Source organism: Amblyomma mixtum, chromosome 2 (assembly GCF_055824585.1).
Source record: "Amblyomma mixtum isolate Tamu chromosome 2, ASM5582458v1, whole genome shotgun sequence".
Lineage (NCBI taxonomy): Eukaryota > Metazoa > Arthropoda > Arachnida > Ixodida > Ixodidae > Amblyomma > Amblyomma mixtum.
This window is the reverse complement of record NC_143013.1, coordinates 194,191,050-194,212,251: the sequence shown is the minus strand read 5'-3', so window position 1 is coordinate 194,212,251 and position 21,202 is coordinate 194,191,050. Positions and strand designations below refer to the sequence as shown.

The 21,202-nt window shown below is 48.5% G+C and overlaps 1 protein-coding gene across 3 annotated transcripts in view; it reads right to left on the bottom strand.

Annotated features, from left to right (window-relative positions):
- Positions 1–2,630: 2,630 nt before the first annotated feature.
- The window catches only part of LOC149361973 (uncharacterized), a 233,440-nt gene continuing 214,868 nt past the window's right edge, over positions 2,631–21,202 (bottom strand). For all 3 annotated transcript variants that reach the window (XM_089572889.1, XM_089572887.1, XM_089572888.1), the window contains exon 3: positions 2,631–3,906. In XM_089572889.1, coding sequence (XP_089429015.1) covers positions 3,668–3,906 — 239 coding nt within the window. In that variant the 3' untranslated portion in view covers positions 2,631–3,667. The remainder of the gene's footprint in view (positions 3,907–21,202) is intronic.

The window sequence follows — 21,202 nt, the reverse complement described above, 5'->3', positions numbered from 1 at the left end:
TTCTAACCAACCACAGTTCGCTTTCTCTTCGCACCACCAATCATGCGCTTGCCCCACACTTTCTGCCGCGAGTATGTGCGCGTCTGCTCGCCGGTCCCTCTGCAGCACTCGCGCTAGAAAATGCGCTTTCATCGCAGCCCGCCCAGACACCCTCCGGCCTTGGCTTCTGCACCGCCTGCTCCCGGAGACCTGCCTGAGGCCAACCGCATCGCCTGCCGCGGCTCCAGTGTGGCATGCCATTCCAAGATGTTCCTCAGACACCTGGAACTCAGTGTCCAGCGCCTGCTCAGGAGCACCATTAAGGGCAGCGACTCCTGGACGCTGCCTCCTTCATGAAGCACCCAAAGCAAAGATCTCGAAGCCCCTCCCGTCCAACCCAGTTTTCCCTTGCCTTCACCGGCCTTCAGGCAAAGGCCAGGGACTTCCTCAAGTCCAAGCAGCCAGCTCGCCTTCCTCCACGGAAGAAACTAAAGAAAAAGAAGCAAGCAAAAAAGGCAACTCCACGTCTTCCTCCCATCAATACCTGAAGTGTCTTCGGCCTACTTCCCTGCAGGCCCCTATTCCTCTCCCTATGGCCCCCGCCGAGGCCACCCCACTCAAGGCCCAGCCTGACACCACTGACCAGGCCCGCTTCCCGCCGCTGCCCCCACTAGCCCACATCAGTAATGCCCAGCAGGCCTCGTCCCCCCATCGACCACCGCTCCTGCTGATGGTATGCCTCCGAAGAGGGTGAGTGGCGGGCCCAGGGAGGCGTCATCGTAGACCTCACCGCCCTCTACCACCAGAGACCACTCCCAACCTGTCCGGTGTCCTCTTAAGACCTCGCGCCAAGGGGGACACCTTTCGCATGAGTTTGAAGTTTGCCATTGCATCAGAGCTCTGCAGCCAGGAGTCACCGCTGTGAGGGTTAATCCTTCTCGAAACATAGCTGTCGACACGGTTAATCTCGAGGCCATGGCTGCTTTCCTCCAAGTCACCACCCCGGTGGCGGGTTAGCAGTCCGTCCACGTGCAGCAGCTGACAAAAGTATCTCCATTAGCTGTGTTCATGGTGTCCCTGCGGACATAGAGTCCAAGGACCTCCCCGTGGCTATCGAGGCTCCTGTCCTGGCCATCCACCGCGTACGGGGCAGTGCCTTCCCAGTCAAAAAAACATTGGAACCAATTGGATTTCCAAATGGTTCCAATTGGACTAGCTGAGTTTCCAACTGGTTCCAATTGGAATGGTGCTCCAATTGGATGGTCCAATTGAACTATCCAATTGTACCATGGTCCAATTGGTTGTGTTGTTGTGTTGTGGTGTACAGGGTACACCACAACAAATGGTGTACAGGGTATAAAGTTTCTTGTACCAAGTAATAAGAGAGAGCAGAAATTTTAGATCTACAAGTAAAAGCTTTTAAGGAGGCCGGGTAACCTCATCAACGATCCTTGGCTGGGCAAGGCAATTGAGGTTCCCAGCCAATCAAATAAAGACCTCAGACTTCTTCTCGAGGATGAGAACAAGGCTGAAGTGTATTATATAAAAAGCGAAACAGTGGATTAAAATTTACAGTTTCTCAAGAAGACCTGCTTCTTTTAAAAAGCTAAAAACACAAGACGGGTTAACAATGGCATTTTCACCTAAGAGCAACGCAGGGTGTAAAGGAATGCATTCTTTATAAAACTTAATAAAGTGTTTCTTCCTTAGTTTTCCGAGGTATGGACATGAGAGTAAAATATGATTTATTGTGAGCTCGGCTCCACATCTTTCACAGAGTGGTTTGTCTTGTTTCGTTAGTAAGAAATTATGTGTAATGTGTGTGTGACCAATGCGGAGACGACATAAAATTATTTCCATAAAGCGTTCCTGGTGTCTGCAGGTCTTCCATTCTCCCAAGACGGGCTTTACCAAGTGCAGCTTGTTGTTAACCTCGTTGTCCCATGAAGCTTGCCATTTCCCACTAAGTTTATTTTGAACCAACCTCATGCAATCCCTATGCGGTATGTTTACTTGTTTTATTTCATGATTGCGGGCAAGTGCGGCACATGGATCAGCTCTTTCGTTTCCGCTGATTCCGACGTGACTAGGAACCCAGCAGAACTTTATTGTACATTCTTGTGTGTGAGCTTTTATCGTATTGTGTATTATGTTTCCTATTATGGGTTCGACTGCATTCTTGGGGTTTATATGTTCCTGGTGACATTGTGTGGTTGTCGACACCTCTACGCAAGCGTGGTCTGTGTCAGGAACTGCTGTCACAGTACACTGGACCGTTTGTTGTGTTAGAGTGTATAAGTGACCTTAATTACGCTATGTCACGCCTAACTGCTAGTGGTCGACGGTCACGCCAGTTTCAGGTGGGGCATGTAGCCCGCCCCAAGCAACTTGATCCCAGATATTATGTTTAACTCGCCCGACGGGCTTCGTCTGCGAGGAGGAAAATGTCGCGCTTTCACAGAACATTGACGGAAGAAGCAGGAGATCAACGGTAGGACTGACCGGTAGAGGAAAAGAAAGATCAGAAGGACGCTTGTAGGCTTTGTCATCGTCCTGCTTCTATCGATCTCCTCTGTAATTAAACCCCCATGCGTGCTAGCACGTAACAATATATATATATATATATGGCATGTGGTTGTTTTTTCTTCTGCTTTTCTAATCAATTAGCTTTAAGCAATAACATATTCAGTAATATTCTAAATTGAACAACAGCAAAAATAAATAAATTAAGAAATCCTCTGTGTCCTTTGGTTTCTGTGGCTGTTGGCTTCTTTCATATTTATAACGAGCCCCTCATTCCCCTTCCCTTGTTTGCTTAATTGCTTAGCGAGGGCCTCGATTCTGGCAGCCTTGATGCCATAGGAAGCATAAGAGGGTCCTCACACAGCTTCCACCCTCGCCGTTCGATGACGTTCTACGTCACATAGCAGTAACTCAAGACTTGCTACGTCCGCCGCTTAAGAACGTGGGTGGCGCTGATGAACACTCTCAAGGTTAGGTTATTTGTAAACATAAATACCCCCGAAAGCAGAAGATCTGACCGCCGTCGCCGTAGCTCAGCGGTAGAGCACCGGACGCGTAATTCGGAGGTCGTGGGTTCGGATCCCACCGGCGGCATGTGGTTGCTCTTCTGCTTTTCTAATCAATGTGCACTTAATTTCACACGGTGGTAGATGTCTCTTTTGAGTGCAGGGCGCTTGGTGATGAACCGGACTTTCCCTGATAAGTTGGTCATTAAGAGGGTCGAGGCTTTTGCTGATGTCTCTTTTCTAAAAGTGCCAGGGCTATTTTGACTGATTCCCGCTTATTTTCTACTTCTTGCGTTATTCATTTTCCTTTGAAGCCTAGCTGTGGCATTCACTCACCTTTCAAGCTTCCACAGGCCTCGGTCTTTCATATCCGCCTTGGACACTTTCTGACCACGAAAACTGCTACGCCTTTCCCAAGAACCTCCGGACTGAAAGCTAGCGTTCTAAAACAGCAAACCATGCTGCCTTTGTCTCTGATTTCGTTACTTGTGATGAATCTCCCACCACTGTTAAAGCAAACCCAGCCACCTGTTTCTGTTGGAACTTTATAAATCATAAGCATTTATAGCGCAAGTTTTGTAATATTCATTTTTGCACGCACTACTGACGCAATGGCTAGTATACAGGTTCACTGCAGATGATGCAACAGGAAAGGCGGGTTAGCTGCCATCATGCAGCCAGTGCCTCTGCATTTGGGTCCCCAACCAATTGGCACAGACTGTACCTGTTGGGCGCTTACAGAATATGGGCCTAGCGCGTGCATGTGCTGGGTAATTGGCTGTGGCTGTAAGGTCGAAGTGAATCATTGCTTTGTGCACTTCTATGAGAGTCGCTGGCTGCGCACCTTCACTAATGAAACACCAGCGGTGCCACTTGTTGGTCAGTTTGAGCCTGTTGCCTGTAAAAAAAGATTAAACGCCCACTTAGTGACTATTACCTTTCTTTCCTGGGGCAAAGTGATACGCATAGCTGCATGGAAATGCACAAAGGCGCCCACTCCTAAACTCTCGGCAGAGTGCGCATTCAGGAGCGTAAGGACTTTCACGTGGATAGCCTTCTTATCTGTCATTTGGTCAACACAGATGTTTTCACCTGTGAAACATTCAGTGATGATGACCCATTTAGCTGTAGAGTTCTGTGTACAGCTATAGGAGTAAAAAAAATTGTGGTCTTCTTACCCACATTCATGAAGAAAATGCCGTAGAATTTAGAAATTGGCCCAACCCCAAATATTCCAAAAGGACTCCTCAAATTTTGGGAGTAGGCCCACCCCAGAAAATGGATTAAGGTGGATTAGTGGGTGTATTAAAGTAAGTTAGTGGGTGTATTAAGGTGAACATTAGGTTGGATTAGTATAATCCCATATAATAAACCAATGGAAGACACTAAATCATTCTCGTCCTCAGATTTTCAAATTCGGCAGTGCTGATGATGTGACCCTCTCGACCAAATGCGCAGTTTTGTTACGGAGAAACCAGGGCCTTTTGCAAGATGACAAAGTCAATGCCATTGCATTAATAATGGGCACAGTACTCATCCTTAGCGGAGGAGCTCAGCGCTCCAGTGGGGCTGTGTATTGCTGACTTGTGCTATTAAGCTATTGGAAAAAAGATTGAAGACACATGGAACAGTGCGTCAAAAAGGAACATACTTGACAAGTATCCTCTCCCATTCCCTTTTCTCTTGGTGATTCAGGAGCCTGTGATGGGCCACCGAAAAGATTCGGCGCCAGAGCCCAAAATAGAGCCTGGTGAGAAGCATTCGGTGATTTTTCCCTGCATGAGCATGCGTAAGGAGAACCTGAAGTCCTCATGGAACCCACTTCAGCTGCCTTGTGAAATTCTTCAGAAACAGTTGCCCGTCATCAATGGCCTGATGGCGGCCAACGTGTTCCGATCAGACCGCGATATGAGCCAGGAGAAAGCACCACCCACAAATGCGCGGGACGGAAAGCGCCGGGAGCCCCAGCCACTGGCAACATTTAATCCATGGAAGAAGTGAGCCCAGGGGCTGTGGGAGCGGTGCACGTCCAAATCTTTAACTGGCTCGGGTTTTGCATCGCTAAATGCACCGTGTGTGTGTTTCTAGCAAGGCCACCGCTCCGACGTGTGCCCCACACCAAATGTGCGCGCGTGTAGCCAGTGCGGAACACAAAACCCGCCGACTGGACATTTCTGCACTCCAAAGTGCGTGATCTGAGGTGAGGCCCACCGTACCGGGTCGAAGGACTGCCGCGAACGACTCAAGAAAGTCAGAAGGCAGCGAACCAAGACCACCCTCAGCAACGATACAGGTGGAAACGCCAGCAACAGCGGCAGACGCGACAGCAGACGCCGCAGCCACGGTGACCGCAGCAGACGGCCGCGGTGGTTCAGCTCGGAGGGAGAGACATCACGGAACCGCTCGCGGTCCCATTCGTTTCCCCCCTGCAGCCCCCTGCGAGGGGACGAATGCCGGGAACCAGCACCGGAAGAAGGAAGAAAGCGGGTCCGCCCAGAAAAGCAGCAACAAGGTGAGCTGGAGAGCCGATGCTCCCGGGGTTGCTCCACACTCGGGTGTGACTGGTAACAAACACAACACCAATACAAACAAAGCATGCAACCGTGACCTTTAGCATGGAGACGCAGAGAAAGCAGCACTTAAGCGCGAACTAGAACTTGCCCGCGTTAAACGGAATGAGTTGGAACGCCAAATTGCGGAACTCACAAAGATACTTCAAGACCTAAAATCCAACTGCCATCTGCTGTCGAACGCTACACAAACGCACTCCTCGCTGCAGACGAGCGATGAGGAACGCTCAAACTTCAAAGCGGAAATACAACAGATGATGCAACAAATGATGCAACAGACGATGCATCAGGTACAAGGACAATTAGCAGAGCTACGGAGTGCCTTCCGCAAACAAAAACACACAGAGAACAGTAAGGAAAAGGCCTACAACCGCCCTGTTTAGCAGCACTCGCCAGTCCACCTAGATCCCAGGGAACGGACAATTGTACAAGCTCAAGAACCTAAATCATGGCTAACACGAACCACAGCAAACAAGACATTTTAGACATATGGCAATGGAACTGCAGGGCTATCGCAAGAAACAAGGCCTCATCAAACAATTCATTCAGACGCAGCTCATCACCTGACGTAATCGCACTTCAAGAAACGGGCCCGACAGCCACTCTCACGGGGTACACATGCTACGACAGCCACATGACGGGAAAGACAGCCATCTTAGTGAGCAAGGCAGTCATAGCCACCAATCACGACAGCATACCCGACACTGACATTGAGCATGTGATTGTAGAGATCGTACCGAAAAAGAAAAGGAAAGGGGGAAGTGTATTCATCGTCAACGTGTACAGCCCTCCAAAGCAAAGAAAAGCAAAATTTTTGAACTCTTTCACGGTGTCCACACACTAGCGAAAAACAATACACTAATCATCTTCGGGGATTTCAACGCCATGGACAAGAGCTGGGGGTACCACAAAGCCACCATTAAAGGCAAAACACTGGCCGAGGTTGCAGATAACTTCAACTGTAATCTACTCGCGGACCCAGCAACCCCTACCAGGGTTGGAAATAGCGTCAGCATCGACACCTGCCCCGACCTCACATTCGTAAGAGGAATCGGACGAACAAAATGGGAGAACCTATTGGAAAATTTAGGCAACGACCACTAAATACTCAAGACGCAAGTAACCTCTGACAGGCTGAGACGCCAGTTGGGCACGGCAAAAATAACGGACTGGAATGCGTTCCGCGAAGCATGCGACAGCAACCTTACCGAGAATGGCATACAGTCGTTAGAGGAATGTGGAAGCATGCTAAGGGATACGCAAGACAAGTACACCAAAACCATTAATCGAACAGTGGAAACACCCGAGGTGGACGGTCGGCTGCTCAAGCTCTGAGATGCTAGGCGCAGTCTCACCAGGAGATGGAAAAAACAAAAACATAACAGGAAACTCAAGCTTAAAATCACCGAAATTACAGCGAAAGCAGAGGAATACGCCCCACAGCTGGCAAAAGAAAATTGGCAACAATTCAGCGATTCTCTTAGTGGCACGCTAAGCACGACACGGACTTGGCATATCCTTAGAGCGCTCCTCGATCCGACTAAGACAAAAGCTGGAAACAATAAATCCATATACCGGTTGATTCACCAGTTCGAGGGCACTGACTTGGAACTCCTCGACAGATTGCGTGCCAAATGCTTTGGTAGCACGAACCCGTCGACCTACACAGGGGAGTACTGGGGAGATGATTAACGCTAATCTGGACAGAACCATCACACGAGAAGAGGTCTACGCAGCCATGCGAACCACCACCACCAAAAATACGGCCGCGGGTGCGGATAAAATAAACAACGCACTCATCCACAACCTCAACGATGCGCTGGTCGCTGAACTGACAGACTTCCTCAACAAACATTGGGAAGCTGAAACTGTCCCTGAGGAGTGGAAACATGCCGAAGTGGTGATCATAGCCAAGCCAGGCAAGAAACTGCAGATAGAAAACCTCAGAACGATCTCGCTTACATCATGCCTGGGAAAACTATACGAGCGAGTGGTAACGCAGAGACTTCAAAACTACATGGAAGACAACGAACTGATCCCTCACAGCCTGTTCAGCTTTAGAGCAAAATTATCAGCTCAAGACGTACTTCTTCAACTACATGAAGGTGTACTTCAGAACGTTCCTAGGGACGGAAAACGTAATAATGGCCCTAGACATCAAAGGGGCTGTTGACAATGTGAGCCAAGAAGCAATCCTTACGGGCCTGGACGACCTGAAATGCGGGCGCAGGATTCACAGCTTTGTCAAAGCATTTCTATCAAACAGAACTGCCACCATTGGTATAGGAGAACTTTGGTCCGAGAAGTTTCGAACGCCTAACAAGGGAACACCTCAAGGGTCGGTCATTTCACCCATGCTATTCAACGTGGCCATGATCGGACTGGCGAAGCAACTAAATGAAATCGACAACATCCACTATGCCATTTATGCCGACGACATCACAATATGGACTAACACTGGCTCACTCGGCGAGAAAGAGGATAGGCTACAAGAAGCAGCCACCAGCGTTGAAAACTATGTCAAAGGAAGAGGGCTCGCATGCTTGACCGAAAAATCTGAGCTCTTACGGGTTTGGAGAGGAAAACAGAGCCGAACAGTCCCTACCAGTAAAGAACTTCGACTACAAGTCTACCTCAAAGGAGAACTAATACCAGAGAAGACACTCATACGAGTACTAGGGATGTGGATACAGTCCTAGTGAACGCTGTACTCATACCCTTGCTCTATTAAAGGCATCCACACTCCAAGTTGCTCGCATGATTACGCGCATCTCACATATACGTCATGGCATGCGAGAAGAAGACACACTCAAGCTGGTCAGGAGCCTAGTGGTCAGCCGGGCGGCATACAGTCTCCCGTACTACAATCATCTCAAGAGTGAAATACAACAGGTGGACGCGATTTTACGCAAAGCGTATAAAACCGCGCTTCTACTACCCCATAACACCTCAACTGAAAAGCTCTTAGCCTTGGGACTGCACAACACATTCGAGAAATTACGGGAAGCGTAGCATGTTGCCCAAATGCGCAGACTACAGCAGACCCCCACAGGCAGAGTTCTTTTAAAGAAACTGGGCTACACCGAGCAAATTCGAGAAATATTGAGAACTGAAACGATCCCCGATGAATACCGCAGCACGCTCAGGGTGGCACCAATACCAAGAAACATGGACCCTAACCTCCACAAAGACCGCAGAGAGGCAAGGGCTGAACGCTTACAGAAAACACACGCATCCCAGGATAAAACAGTGTATGTGGACGCTGCCACATATGCCATGACAAGGAGACAAGGCACCAACAACGCAGTGGCAACTGTAGTCAACTCGGAATTACACGAGATTACCAGCGCCTCACTGCAAGACTGCACGATAGCTGAGGCTGAAGAAGTGGCCATCGCTCTAGCGGCAGTGGTGGGCTATCGGACTGGGCGGTGACTGATTTAATGCAGGATCGGACACTGCAGTACAACACAATGCAAGGCTGTAGCTGGAATTGCTGCCTGCTCACGAAAAGGGAGGAGTTTGAGCGGGGAGAAGTAGCCGGCGGCTTTTAGCGTAATGATCATAGCCTTGAATGCTTAAGTGGGTGCTTATCTGTTATACACAAACGACGCTAAGACAGTGTTGTTTGTGTATAAAAGCTTCTCTGACAGTATTTTCAAGGCGGACTAAGTGATCTGTAGTAGCATCCTTTTTTAAATCCACACTGATGGATATCAAGCAGTTCACAGGATTGAAGAACAAAGGTTAGTCTTATATTTAGGACACTTTCGAAGGATTTGGCGAGGCAGCTGGTTAAGGCTATGGGTCTATAACTGCTAGGAGAGGTTGGGGGTTTACTAGGTTTAAGACACGGTACAATAATGGCTTTCTTCCAAGCTACAGGTATTTTCCCTGACATCCAAACTGTGTTGAAGAATCTTAAAAGTGCTTCTATGGCAGCCTCAGAAAGATGTTCAAGCATTTCATAATGTATATGGTCAGGTCCTGGAGCATTCTTTTTCCGGCAGACAGTACTCTGTTGGTTTCTTGGAGGGCAATTAGACTATTGTATTTTTCATTTGCACCTCCAGTTGTTGGGAGCCTCTGTTTTTCAGCTGCATTTTTGTATTTTAAAAAGGACTGTGTGTAGTGTGATGAACTTGAAACTGCAGTGAAATGTTCCCCTAATATGTCTGCCTGTTCCTCTATGCTTGTTTGTGTGCCGGGTGTTGTTAAAAGAGGAACTGTGAATGGCGAAAAGTTGCCGTTTATTTTTCGAACCTGCTCCCACATTTTTTTAGATGGTATCTGACTGTTGATAGTTGAAACATAATTCTGCCATGAAGCTTTCTCGGCACTGCGACGGACATACCGAGCTTTAGCTTTTGCCTTTTTAAACTTTAGGAGATTTTCATGCGTCGGATACCTACGGAATTTACCCCAAGCTCTGTTTTGTTGTTTTTTAGCTTCTTTACAGTCTTTTGTCCACCATACTTTATGGTTTTGTCGCGCCACTCCTGACGACTGAGGAATAGCTGTGAGTGCGGCAGTTATGATACAATTAGTGAACTTTTCGTTTACCTGGTCGTTGGTAAGATTTTCTAAAACTATATTTTCTAAAGTTGCCTTTGCTCTACAAAGTGACCAGTCGGCGTGGTGGAGCTTCCAGCGACGTGGCCTTGTGGGGATTATTTCCGGTGGGGATGGTAAAGTGATTAGTACAGGGAGGTGATCGCTGCCATATGGATTGTCAATGACGTCCCAGTTAAAATCGCTAAAAACAGAAGGTGAACTGAACGACAAATCTAAAAAGGTCATTTTCCCTGAGGTAGGGGAGCAGTATGTGGCTTTTTCTGTATTTAAAAGACATACATTATTTGTGAGGATAAAATCTTCAATTATTTGACCCCTAGAGTCACAGTGCTCGCTTCCCCAAAAAGGGGAGTGAGCGTTAAAGTCCCCAACTACTAGATACGGTTCTGGAAGTTCATTGACAAGTTCTTGTAAATCGTGAACTGTTAATGTAAAGTGTAGAGGAATATATACAGAACAGATAGAAATTGTTTTATGGCTGACGACACTGACCGCAAGAGCTTCAAGTTTTGTTTTGAGTGTGATTTCTCGAGCAGGGACGCCGCTTTGCACGACAATCGCGACGCCTCCAAAGAGTCTATTTGCCTGCTCACGATCGCGTCTAAAAGTTTTATAGTGTTTCAGGATATTTGCATGTTGTGGACCAAGATTGGTCTCCTGAAGACATAAAGCTACGGGCGAGATTGACCCTAGAATATCTTTTATGTCATTGTAGTTCCTCAACATTCCTCTACAGTTCCACTGAACTAGAAAAGCCATATTTATGTTTGGGATAGGAACGATTGAGAGTTTACTTATTTTCTGGGGCCGTTATGGTGGCCCTGCCTTTTTTCCGCTCGAGAGAGCTGTTCCACCGCTGTAAAGCAGGCGGGCTGGGAGTTTGGTCCATCACCTCGCAAGAGGGGCTGGACGACCGCGGAGATGCCGCGGGTGTGTGGGTGTCAGGCCTCCCCCGACGGGGGGGAAGTCCTGCGGGATGCTGACCCGTGGGCCGGCACTCCCTGGCTTGTAGTTGGCAGAGCAGCCTTGGCTGTCTCTGCCTGGGGCGTTGATGGCACTGCCACAGGCGCGGTGGGAGTGGCCGCGGCAGGTGCCGGAGTGCTGCGTGGTGCACCGCCCCTGCGCGCCACGTCAGCAAAGTTTGGTTTGGCTGCGAAAGAGAATGTATTTGTCAGTGCAAAACGCCTTCTGGCTTCTTTGAATGAAATGTTTTCTTTGGTCTTAATGGTGGTGATTTCTTTCTCCTTTTTCCAGGACGGACACGCCCTGGAGTATGCAGCGTGATCTCCTTCACAATTCGCGCAGCGTAGGGCTGCGTCGCATTCCTCAGAAGGGTGGTCCTTCAAAGCGCATTTCGCGCAGGGTTTGCGGCCGCGGCAACTCTGTGAGCCGTGGCCAAACCTCTGACAGTTGAAACAGCGGAGGGGATTCGGTATGTAGTGTCTGACGGTGATTTTCAGGTATCCAACATCGATCGTTTCGGGCAAACTGCTGGTGTTAAATGTGAGGACCATGTTTTTGGTGTCTATTTCTTTGTTGTCCTTGCGGATTTTGATCCTGTGCACGTCAATTACATTTTGATCAGAAAGTCCTTTAAGCATTTCGGTTTCTGTTAGATGGATGAAGTCAGCCTATGAGATAACGCCTTTAACTGTGTTAAGAGATCGGTGGGGAGTCACGGAGACAGAGATGTCCCCTATAGAAGCAATGTTGGAGAGTTTCGAGCATTGGATGCTCTCACGCAGTTCAAGGAGTAGGTCGCCACTGGCCATTTTTGATACGTTGTAGCCAGGCCCCAAGGCATCTGTTAAGCATTTGGTAACAAGGAAGGAGGATATGATTCGGGCTTGCTTTACGTCACAGTTGCTGTGTATTACATGAAATTTTGTGAAAGTTGGCTTCTTTTTCGCAAAAAAGTCTGCTGCCTCGTTCCGCCCTCTATTGAGAGAGCGATCTGGTTTTGAAATGGGGGGAGCCATAAAAAATTGTAGTTTTTCGGTCATGGTGGCAGCCACCCACCATGGAGTCCAACAAGGGGACGCGACAGGCACTTGAAGGCAAGTCCTGTCCACGCCAGCTGTACACCTTAACTATAACCAAATATGACGCAACTCAGGGTAGTCGGCCACACAAGGTTAACCCTCGCCGCCAGGAAAAAAAGGAAAAAAACCAAGAAGGGAAGAGGATACAGGAAAGTTATAAGAAAGGATATAGGACAGTGAAAGATGGAGAGAACAGGAAAAGGCGACTGCCGATTTCCCCCGGTCGGGTCAGGCCGGAGGTGCCGTCTACAGGAAGCTGGGGCCAAAGTGGTGTGTTGCCTCCGCCGAGGGGCCTTAAGGGTCCAAACGCTCGGAAGCGGCTCAACCACCACGATCCCCTTTTCCCCGGACACGGCGATGCCACGCACGGCTAGGCGCGGATGTTCGGGTCTGTGGTGACGCATTGCTCACCATCATCCCCCTGCGGGGATGTCCCTGCAGATGCTCGGGATACCCCGTGGTGTCGCCACTCACCAACGTCTGCATGCTGCAGACGCCCCTCTGCGGGGAGCAACTCAGGTTAGTTGGCCACACAAGGTTAACCCTCGCCGCCAGGAAAAAAAGGAGGATACAGGAAAGTTGTAAGAAAGGAGATAGGACAGTGAAAGATAGAAAGGAGAACAGGAAAAGGCGACTGCTGATTTCCCCCGGTCGGGTCAGGCCGGAGGTGCCGTCTACAGGAAGCTGGGGCCAAAGTGGTGTGTTGCCTCCGCCGAGGGGCCTTAAGGGTCCAAACGCTCGGCATCGGCTCAACCACCAGGATCCCCTTTTCCCCGGACACGGCGATGCCACGCACGGCTAGGCGCGGATGCTCGGGTCCGTGGTGACGCATTGCTCACCATCATCCCCCTGCGGGGATATCCCTGCGGATGCTCGGGATACCCCGTGGTGTCGCCACTCACCAACGTCTGCATGCTGCAGACACCCCCCTGCGGGGAGCAACTCAGGTTAGTTGGCCACACAAGGTTAACCCTCGCCGCCAGGAAAAAAGGAAAAACCAAGAAGGGAGGAGGATACAGGAAAGTTGTAAGAAAGGAGATAGGACAGTGAAAGATAGAAAGGAGAACAGGAAAAGGCGACTGCCGATTTCCCCTGGTCGGGTCAGGCCAGAGGTGCCGTCTACAGGAAGCTGGGGCCAAAGTGGTGTGTTGCCTCCGCCGAGGGGCCTTAAGGGTCCAAACGCTCGGCATCGACTCAACCACCAAAATCCCCTTTTCCCCGGACACGGCAGTGGCACGCACGGCCAAGCGCGGATGCTCGGGTCCGTGGTGACGCATTGTTCACCATCATCCCCCTGCGGGGATGTCCCTGCGGATGCTCAGGTTAACCCCGTGGTGTCGCCACTCACCAGCGTCTGCATGCTGCAGATGCCCCCCTGCGGGCATCAGGCAAAAGTGACGAAAGACACTGCGTACCAAGGTGGACCACCGCAGTAACTGAAATTTCCTTCCCGGGCTTACCAGTGTTGCGATAAGCACGTTTGCCGAATGCTACTTGATTATGATCATGCAAGGCTGGACTGTTTGGTTCGAACAAGAGAGCAGCAATGACGTGGAGACGACGTGGCAAACAGCAATACCTGGAAGCAGCCAAATGTCTCGTATGAATGTTTCTGATGTCTTCAGTACATGAACAACGGTCAGAAACCAAGCGCCACTCACACTGGAGTCTCTTTGGGCCAGCTCCTTTGCTGGGTTTGAAACGCGCGTGGAGGAATGTGTGTGAACAAGGGCGCGCCCGGACAACAAGGCGCAGAGCTCGTTTTGGGCTTCCTTTCCTTCCTCCATGGGCTTCAAAAAATGTCACGTGACGGCCTCTCCTCTTAACATCGAGGAAGGAAAGGTTTCCTTTCTCCATGCCTCTAAATTTTCCTTCCTCTATGATGAACAGACTCTGGCCAACTCCATGTTGGGAATGGTGTTTATTGAGTACAAAACAAAAGAATTGCTAGGGGGCGCCACTGAGATAACAATGTCATTTGCAACCACGTGATTCAAACAGGACCTCGAGGTGCTCTGAAGTACTTTCGTTTATTTGCGTTTTTTAACGCATGCATTTCGAGAGCCAAGTAGCCCAACCTTTTTGCGGTAGGGTTTCTCGCGATCAGCGATTCGTGCTGACCAATGTGACCCATTTTTGCGCTGCTGCATCGTCATTTCAAACTCCAGGTTACACACATTGTGTAGGCCCTTAGGTGTAAACTATACGGTCCTCACACGTTACCATATTGTTCCTAAAATTAAGGAGTGCAGAGGCAAGCCGTTTAATTGAACCATTTTGCATAGACTAAACTCGTGAATTCTGTCATAAGTTATCATCCGTGCATCTGTATTAGGCACTCGAACGGCACACCGTGGAGTACACTTACGTTGTTACGAGTGCCCTAGGGCTCGAAATAATTGGCAGCGGCGATTGAGAGACACAGAGAGAAAACTTTATTTTGCAGAGTTATCAAATCTTGAGAGGTAAGCTGGCGCCAGCCAGTGCATTGATGCATCTTAAGATATATTTGCTTTGTTTCATTGTTCAATCTCAATGGCAGTGCATAGCAGCTGCAGCCTATCGTCTGAAGAGGAGGTGCAAGCAGGAGGGCAGCAGTTCCTATGCCCTGAGTGTGGCTCTGTCATACCTGGCCAGACCTGCTTCAGGGACCACCTGAAGACACACACCGAGGAACATCAGTTTCGGGACCACCATTGGAACCTGACAGAGGACCCGAGAGGCCTTTCCAGTGCAATCACTGCATGAAGAGTTTCACTGAAAAGAGTTCCCTGACAAACATCTTTGTATGCATACAGGGGAGAAGCCATATCAATACAGTCACTGCAACCAGAGGTTTACACGAGGCTCAACCCTGAAGACAGACATCTGTACCCACACAGGCGAGAAGCCTTATCAATGAAGAGTTTCACAACAAAAGGTACCCTCACCGAACATCTTCGTATTCATACGTGGGAGAAGCCATATCAGTGCAGTTTCTGCAGCAAGATTTACACAAGTGTCAAACCGGAACTCACACATTCGTACCCACATATGCGAGAGGCCATACAAATGCTGCCTGTGTCCCATGACCTTTGCCACGCAGTCACCCCTAAAATATATATCAGTGCAGTTTGTGCAGCCAGAGATTTACACAAGTATCAAACCGGAACTCACAGATTCGTACCCACATATGCGAAAGGCCATACAAATGCTACCTGTGTCCCATGACCTTTGCACGCAGTCACCCCTAAAATCTCATCTATGATCCCACAAGAATGGAACACTTTATTATGTCTTTTGCTCAAGAGGATTTGTACACAGGCTGCATCTGAAGTACAATAAGCACAATATTCATTTCAAGCTATGTGCTCTTCGACAGAGTTTATTGCTTGTTCTGCCTGTGTTCAGTGGTGCAGTAAGCAGCCAGTTTGGGTACCAGGACTGTGTTTTCAGCGTCCATTGTTAAAGAGTCCCTGAAGGACGTTTGTCATAAATCATATTCTCTTTATGTATTGGTGGTGCATTGGCAAAAAAAAAGTGTAAGCTGTAATAAAATTTTAGGGTAGACGAGTGGGACCAGAGAGTGAAGAATGAACAATGTTGCGAAGGAAGAGCAGTGACCATTAACAGATGTTTGTGTCACAACATTTTTGGTCATTCTATTTGTTTGATGTAGAGCTGTCTTCTTTTTGTCTGCTTAAAATGGCAGTAATGTTTGTGGAACATAAATTGGCAAATCTTGTAATAGTGTGTGGTGAAATGTTGATTTCTGATATATGCTCTTTGCCTTTTAAATAAACCTCAAAAAGAATACTTAACTCCTTTTCTGTTGCATGCCCAATAATTCATCTAAAAAGTGCGCTGATAGTGACAGCGGCCTGAGGATTGGACCTTTCACAATCACTTGGATGCAGTCCGTAGACGCAGCATAACCGCCGTCACACCGAGTCATGGGAGGAGATCTGCACACCCCTCGTGGCCAACGCATTTTGGCAAAGGCATGGCGCCTCATCCAGTCGCTTTTTGCCTCCCGCATCTGGCAATAGCAGTATCTGAGGGCATCAGCTTTCAGGACCTGGCTGAGCGCCTAGCAGATGCCTTCTTCCCCTCAGAGGACCCACCTCCTCTAACGCATGGTCCTCCTCTACTGGGGGGCAAACCGGACCTCTCCCCCCAGGCAGACAGCATAGCTGCTCTCTGCAGTTCCCCACTGACACACAGGGAACTCTCTGCTGTCCTCCAGTGTTCCAGGCGACACATGGGCCTGGGATCGACAGAGTCACCCACCAAATGCTCTGGAAGCTGAATCCTGGCGGAACATGGGGAGAACTTGCATGGAGTAGCTGACGGCTGCAGTGGCATCGCCTGTTCTGCCAACGGCCCGCAATCTTCTCTGTTCAATGAATTCGTTTATTTTTTTTTGCTACAAGGTCGAGATATCAGCATACTCACATTGCTGTGCTAAATGCGTTCTGGAAAAGCCGCAATGCCTTGCTGCTGTGCGGTTGGGTGCCGAAAGCGGACAAAAGACGGCAAGAAATTGTTTTGCATCCCGCATGGGATGCATAGTCGTATAGCCGGGCAACTGCCCGGCTATACGACACATTCGTACCCACATATGCGAAAGGCCGTACAAATGCTACCTGTGTCCCATGTTCGCAGCACAGAGGTACGAGAAAAAGGTTACAAGTGTAAGAAATTGTTTTGCATCCCGCATGGGATGCATAGTCGTATAGCTGGGCAACTGCCTGGCTATACGACACATTCGTACCCACATATGTGAAAGACCGTACAAATGCTACCTGTGTCCCATGTTCGCAGCACAGAGGTACGAGAAAAAGGTTACAAGTGTAAGAAATTGTTTTGCATCCCGCATGGGATGCATAGTCGTATAGCTGGGCAACTGCCCGGCTATACGACACATTCGTACCCACATATGTGAAAGGCCGTACAAATACTACCTGTGTCCCATGTTCGCAGCACAGAGGTATGAGAAAAAGGTTACAAGTGTAAGAAATTGTTTTGCATCCCGCATGGGATGCATAGTCGTATAGCCGGGCAGTTGCCCGGCTATACGACACATTCGTACCCACATATGTGAAAGGCCATTTAAATGCTACCTGTGTCCCATGTTCGCAGCACAGAGGTATGAGAAAAAGGTTACAAGTGTAAGAAATTGTTTTGCATCCCGCATGGGATGCATAGTCGTATAGCCGGGCAGTTGCCCGGCTATACGACACATTTGTACCCACATATGTGAAAGGCCACCTGTGTCCCATGTTCGCAGCACAGAGGTACGTGAAAAAGGTTACAAGTGTAAGAAATTGTTTTGCATCCCGCATGGGATGCATAGTCGTATATCCGGGCAACTGCCCGGCTATACGACACATTTGTACCCACATATGTGAAAGGCCACCTGTGTCCCATGTTCGCAGCACAGAGTTACGAGAAAAAGGTTACAAGTGTAAGAAATTGTTTTGCATCCCGCATGGGATGCATAGTCGTATAGCCGGGCAACTGCCCGGCTATACGACACATTTGTACCCACATATGTGAAAGGCCACCTGTGTCCCATGTTCGCAGCACAGAGTTACGAGAAAAAGGTTACAAGTGTAAGAAATTGTTTTGCATCCCGCATGGGATGCATAGTCGTATAGCCGGGCAACTGCCTGGCTATACGACACATTCGTACCCACATATGTGAAAGGCCGTTTAAATGCTACCTGTGTCCCATGTTCGCAGCACAGAGGTATGAGAAAAAGGTTACAAGTGTAAGAAATTGTTTTGCATCCCGCATGGGATGCATAGTCGTATATCCGGGCAACTGCCCGGCTATACGACACATTTGTACCCACATATGTGAAAGGCCACCTGTGTCCCATGTTCGCAGCACAGAGGTACGAGAAAAAGGTTACAAGTGTAAGAAATTGTTTTGCATCCCGCATGGGATGCATAGTCGTATAGCCGGGCAACTGCCTGGATATACGACACATTCGTACCCACATATGTGAAAGGCCGTTTAAATGCTACCTGTGTCCCATGTTCGCAGCACAGAGGTATGAGAAAAGGTTACAAGTGTAAGAGATTGTTTTGCATCCCGCATGGGATGCATAGTCGTATAGCCGGGCAACTGCCCGGTTATACGACACATTCGTACCCACATATGTGAAAGGCCGTACAAATGCTACCTGTGTCCCATGTTCGCAGCACAGAGGTACGAGAAAAAGGTTACAAGTGTAAGAAATTGTTTTGCATCCCGCATGGAATGCATAGTCGTATAGCCGGGCAACTGCCCGGCTATACGACACATTTGTACCCACATATGTGAAAGGCCACCTGTGTCCCATGTTCGCAGCACAGAGGTACGAGAAAAAGGTTACAAGTGTAAGAAATTGTTTTGCATCCCGCATGGGATGCATAGTCGTATATCCGGGCAACTGCCCGGCTATACGACACATTTGTACCCACATATGTGAAAGGCCACCTGTGTCCCATGTTCGCAGCACAGAGGTACGAGAAAAAGGTTACAAGTGTAAGAAATTGTTTTGCATCCCGCATGGGATGCATAGTCGTATAGCCGGGCAACTGCCCGGTTATACGACACATTCGTACCCACATATGTGAAAGGCCGTTTAAATGCTACCTGTGTCCCATGTTCGCAGCACAGAGGTACGAGAAAAAGGTTACAAGTGTAAGAAATTGTTTTGCATCCCACATGGGATGCATAGTCGTATAGCCGGGCAACTGCCCGGTTATACGACACATTCGTACCCACATATGTGAAAGGCCGTACAAATGCTACCTGTGTCCCATGTTCGCAGCACAGAGGTACGAGAAAAAGGTTACAAGTGTAAGAAATTGTTTTGCATCCCGCATGGGATGCATAGTCGTATAGCCGGGCAACTGCCCGGCTATACGACACATTCGTACCCACATATGTGAAAGGCCATTTAAATGCTACCTGTGTCCCATGTTCGCAGCACAGAGGTATGAGAAAAAGGTTACAAGTGTAAGAAATTGTTTTGCATCCCGCACGGGATGCATAGTCGTATAGCCGGGCAACTGCCCGGTTATACGACACATTCGTACCCACATATGTGAAAGGCCGTTTAAATGCTACCTGTGTCCCATGTTCGCAGCACAGAGGTACGAGAAAAAGGTTACAAGTGTAAGAAATTGTTTTGCATCCCACATGGGATGCATAGTCGTATAGCCGGACAACTGCCCGGTTATACGACACATTCGTACCCACATATGTGAAAGGCCGTACAAATGCTACCTGTGTCCCATGTTCGCAGCACAGAGGTACGAGAAAAAGGTTACAAGTGTAAGAAATTGTTTTGCATCCCGCATGGGATGCATAGTCGTATAGCCGGGCAACTGCCCGGCTATACGACACATTCGTACCCACATATGTGAAAGGCCATTTAAATGCTACCTGTGTCCCATGTTCGCAGCACAGAGGTATGAGAAAAAGGTTACAAGTGTAAGAAATTGTTTTGCATCCCGCATGGGATGCATAGTCGTATAGCCGGGCAGTTGCCCGGCTATACGACACATTTGTACCCACATATGTGAAAGGCCACCTGTGTCCCATGTTCGCAGCACAGAGGTACGAGAAAAAGGTTACAAGTGTAAGAAATTGTTTTGCATCCCGCATGGGATGCATAGTCGTATAGCCGGGCAACTGCCCGGTTATACGACACATTCGTACCCACATATGTGAAAGGCCGTACAAATGCTACCTGTGTCCCATGTTCGCAGCACAGAGGTACGAGAAAAAGGTTACAAGTGTAAGAAATTGTTTTGCATCCCACATGGGATGCATAGTCGTATAGCCGGGCAACTGCCCGGTTATACGACACATTCGTACCCACATATGTGAAAGGCCGTACAAATGCTACCTGTGTCCCATGTTCGCAGCACAGAGGTACGAGAAAAAGGTTACAAGTGTGTGTGCCGAGCTGCGAATATTATGAGCGCATGCATGAATGTTGAGGACCAAAGTCCGGTAGCTCTTGCAGTCTGATATAGCCTGCAATTAAAGCCTTACGGGGGTGTGTAAAGTCACTAACAAATGAAATATATGAATTGCGTTACTTGAAATACGTCAAAAATTTCAGCATTCATTTCCACTTTCGGACTTTTTTGGCAGGTGTGTTTGTGTGCTCACTGTTAAACATGCGCATTAAAAATCTAAGCAAAATGGCGCTCAACTTCTATGGTTAAGCCATTTCGAATTGATTGCGCTAGCACTGTAGAGGGGTTTTGAATTTTGGCTCGCATGAGATCGTGACGGAATGCTCTCGTCCTTGGACTGAGTCGAGCACAGGTGAAAGTTGAGGAAGATGATGTCTCGAGCAGAGCCAGAAGGGCTTACAGTTTAACTTGTGCGCTCTGTGCAGGGATATGAAATACTGATCTGGCCAAAATCCGTGAGTGGGATGCTACTGCTAGCAAACTAAGAACTCTTCTTCAATTCTGCTACAGGACCAATTCACAGAAGATCAATTCGAGCCGATTATTTTAAAGAATGCCGGCAAAAAAAGCTAAAGCCATTTGCGGCGCCAAGCATCTTTTTGCACCAACCAGCCGCAAAGTTCAAAAAGCCACCCCCCCCCCCCGAAAAAAAAATAAGAGAGGATAGTGCTGGTATGTACATGTGTTCATTGGGTCAAATTTTTTAATAGAATTCATAGGCTTAAAGCCAAACTCATTATGCTAAACTATTCTTCAGTTATCACGTTTCATGAATTTCATGTATCCTGCGCAGTCACCCCCATAGTCAAGCCAAACATACAGGTGGACACCAGATCTCGACCTGTGGACACTGAAAATGGTAAGCTCTCTCACATGTACTCTCACAATTTTCCCAGTTTGTATTTTTGTCGTCATGCTCTTCTCGTGTTCACGTGCAGACGAAACATGTTGTATAGGCAGCACAAATATGGGTAAGTTTTATATTCTGTACTCAATTTTTTTTCTCACCCAGTGCAACCTGCGAACTTGCATGTTTCATTACCTG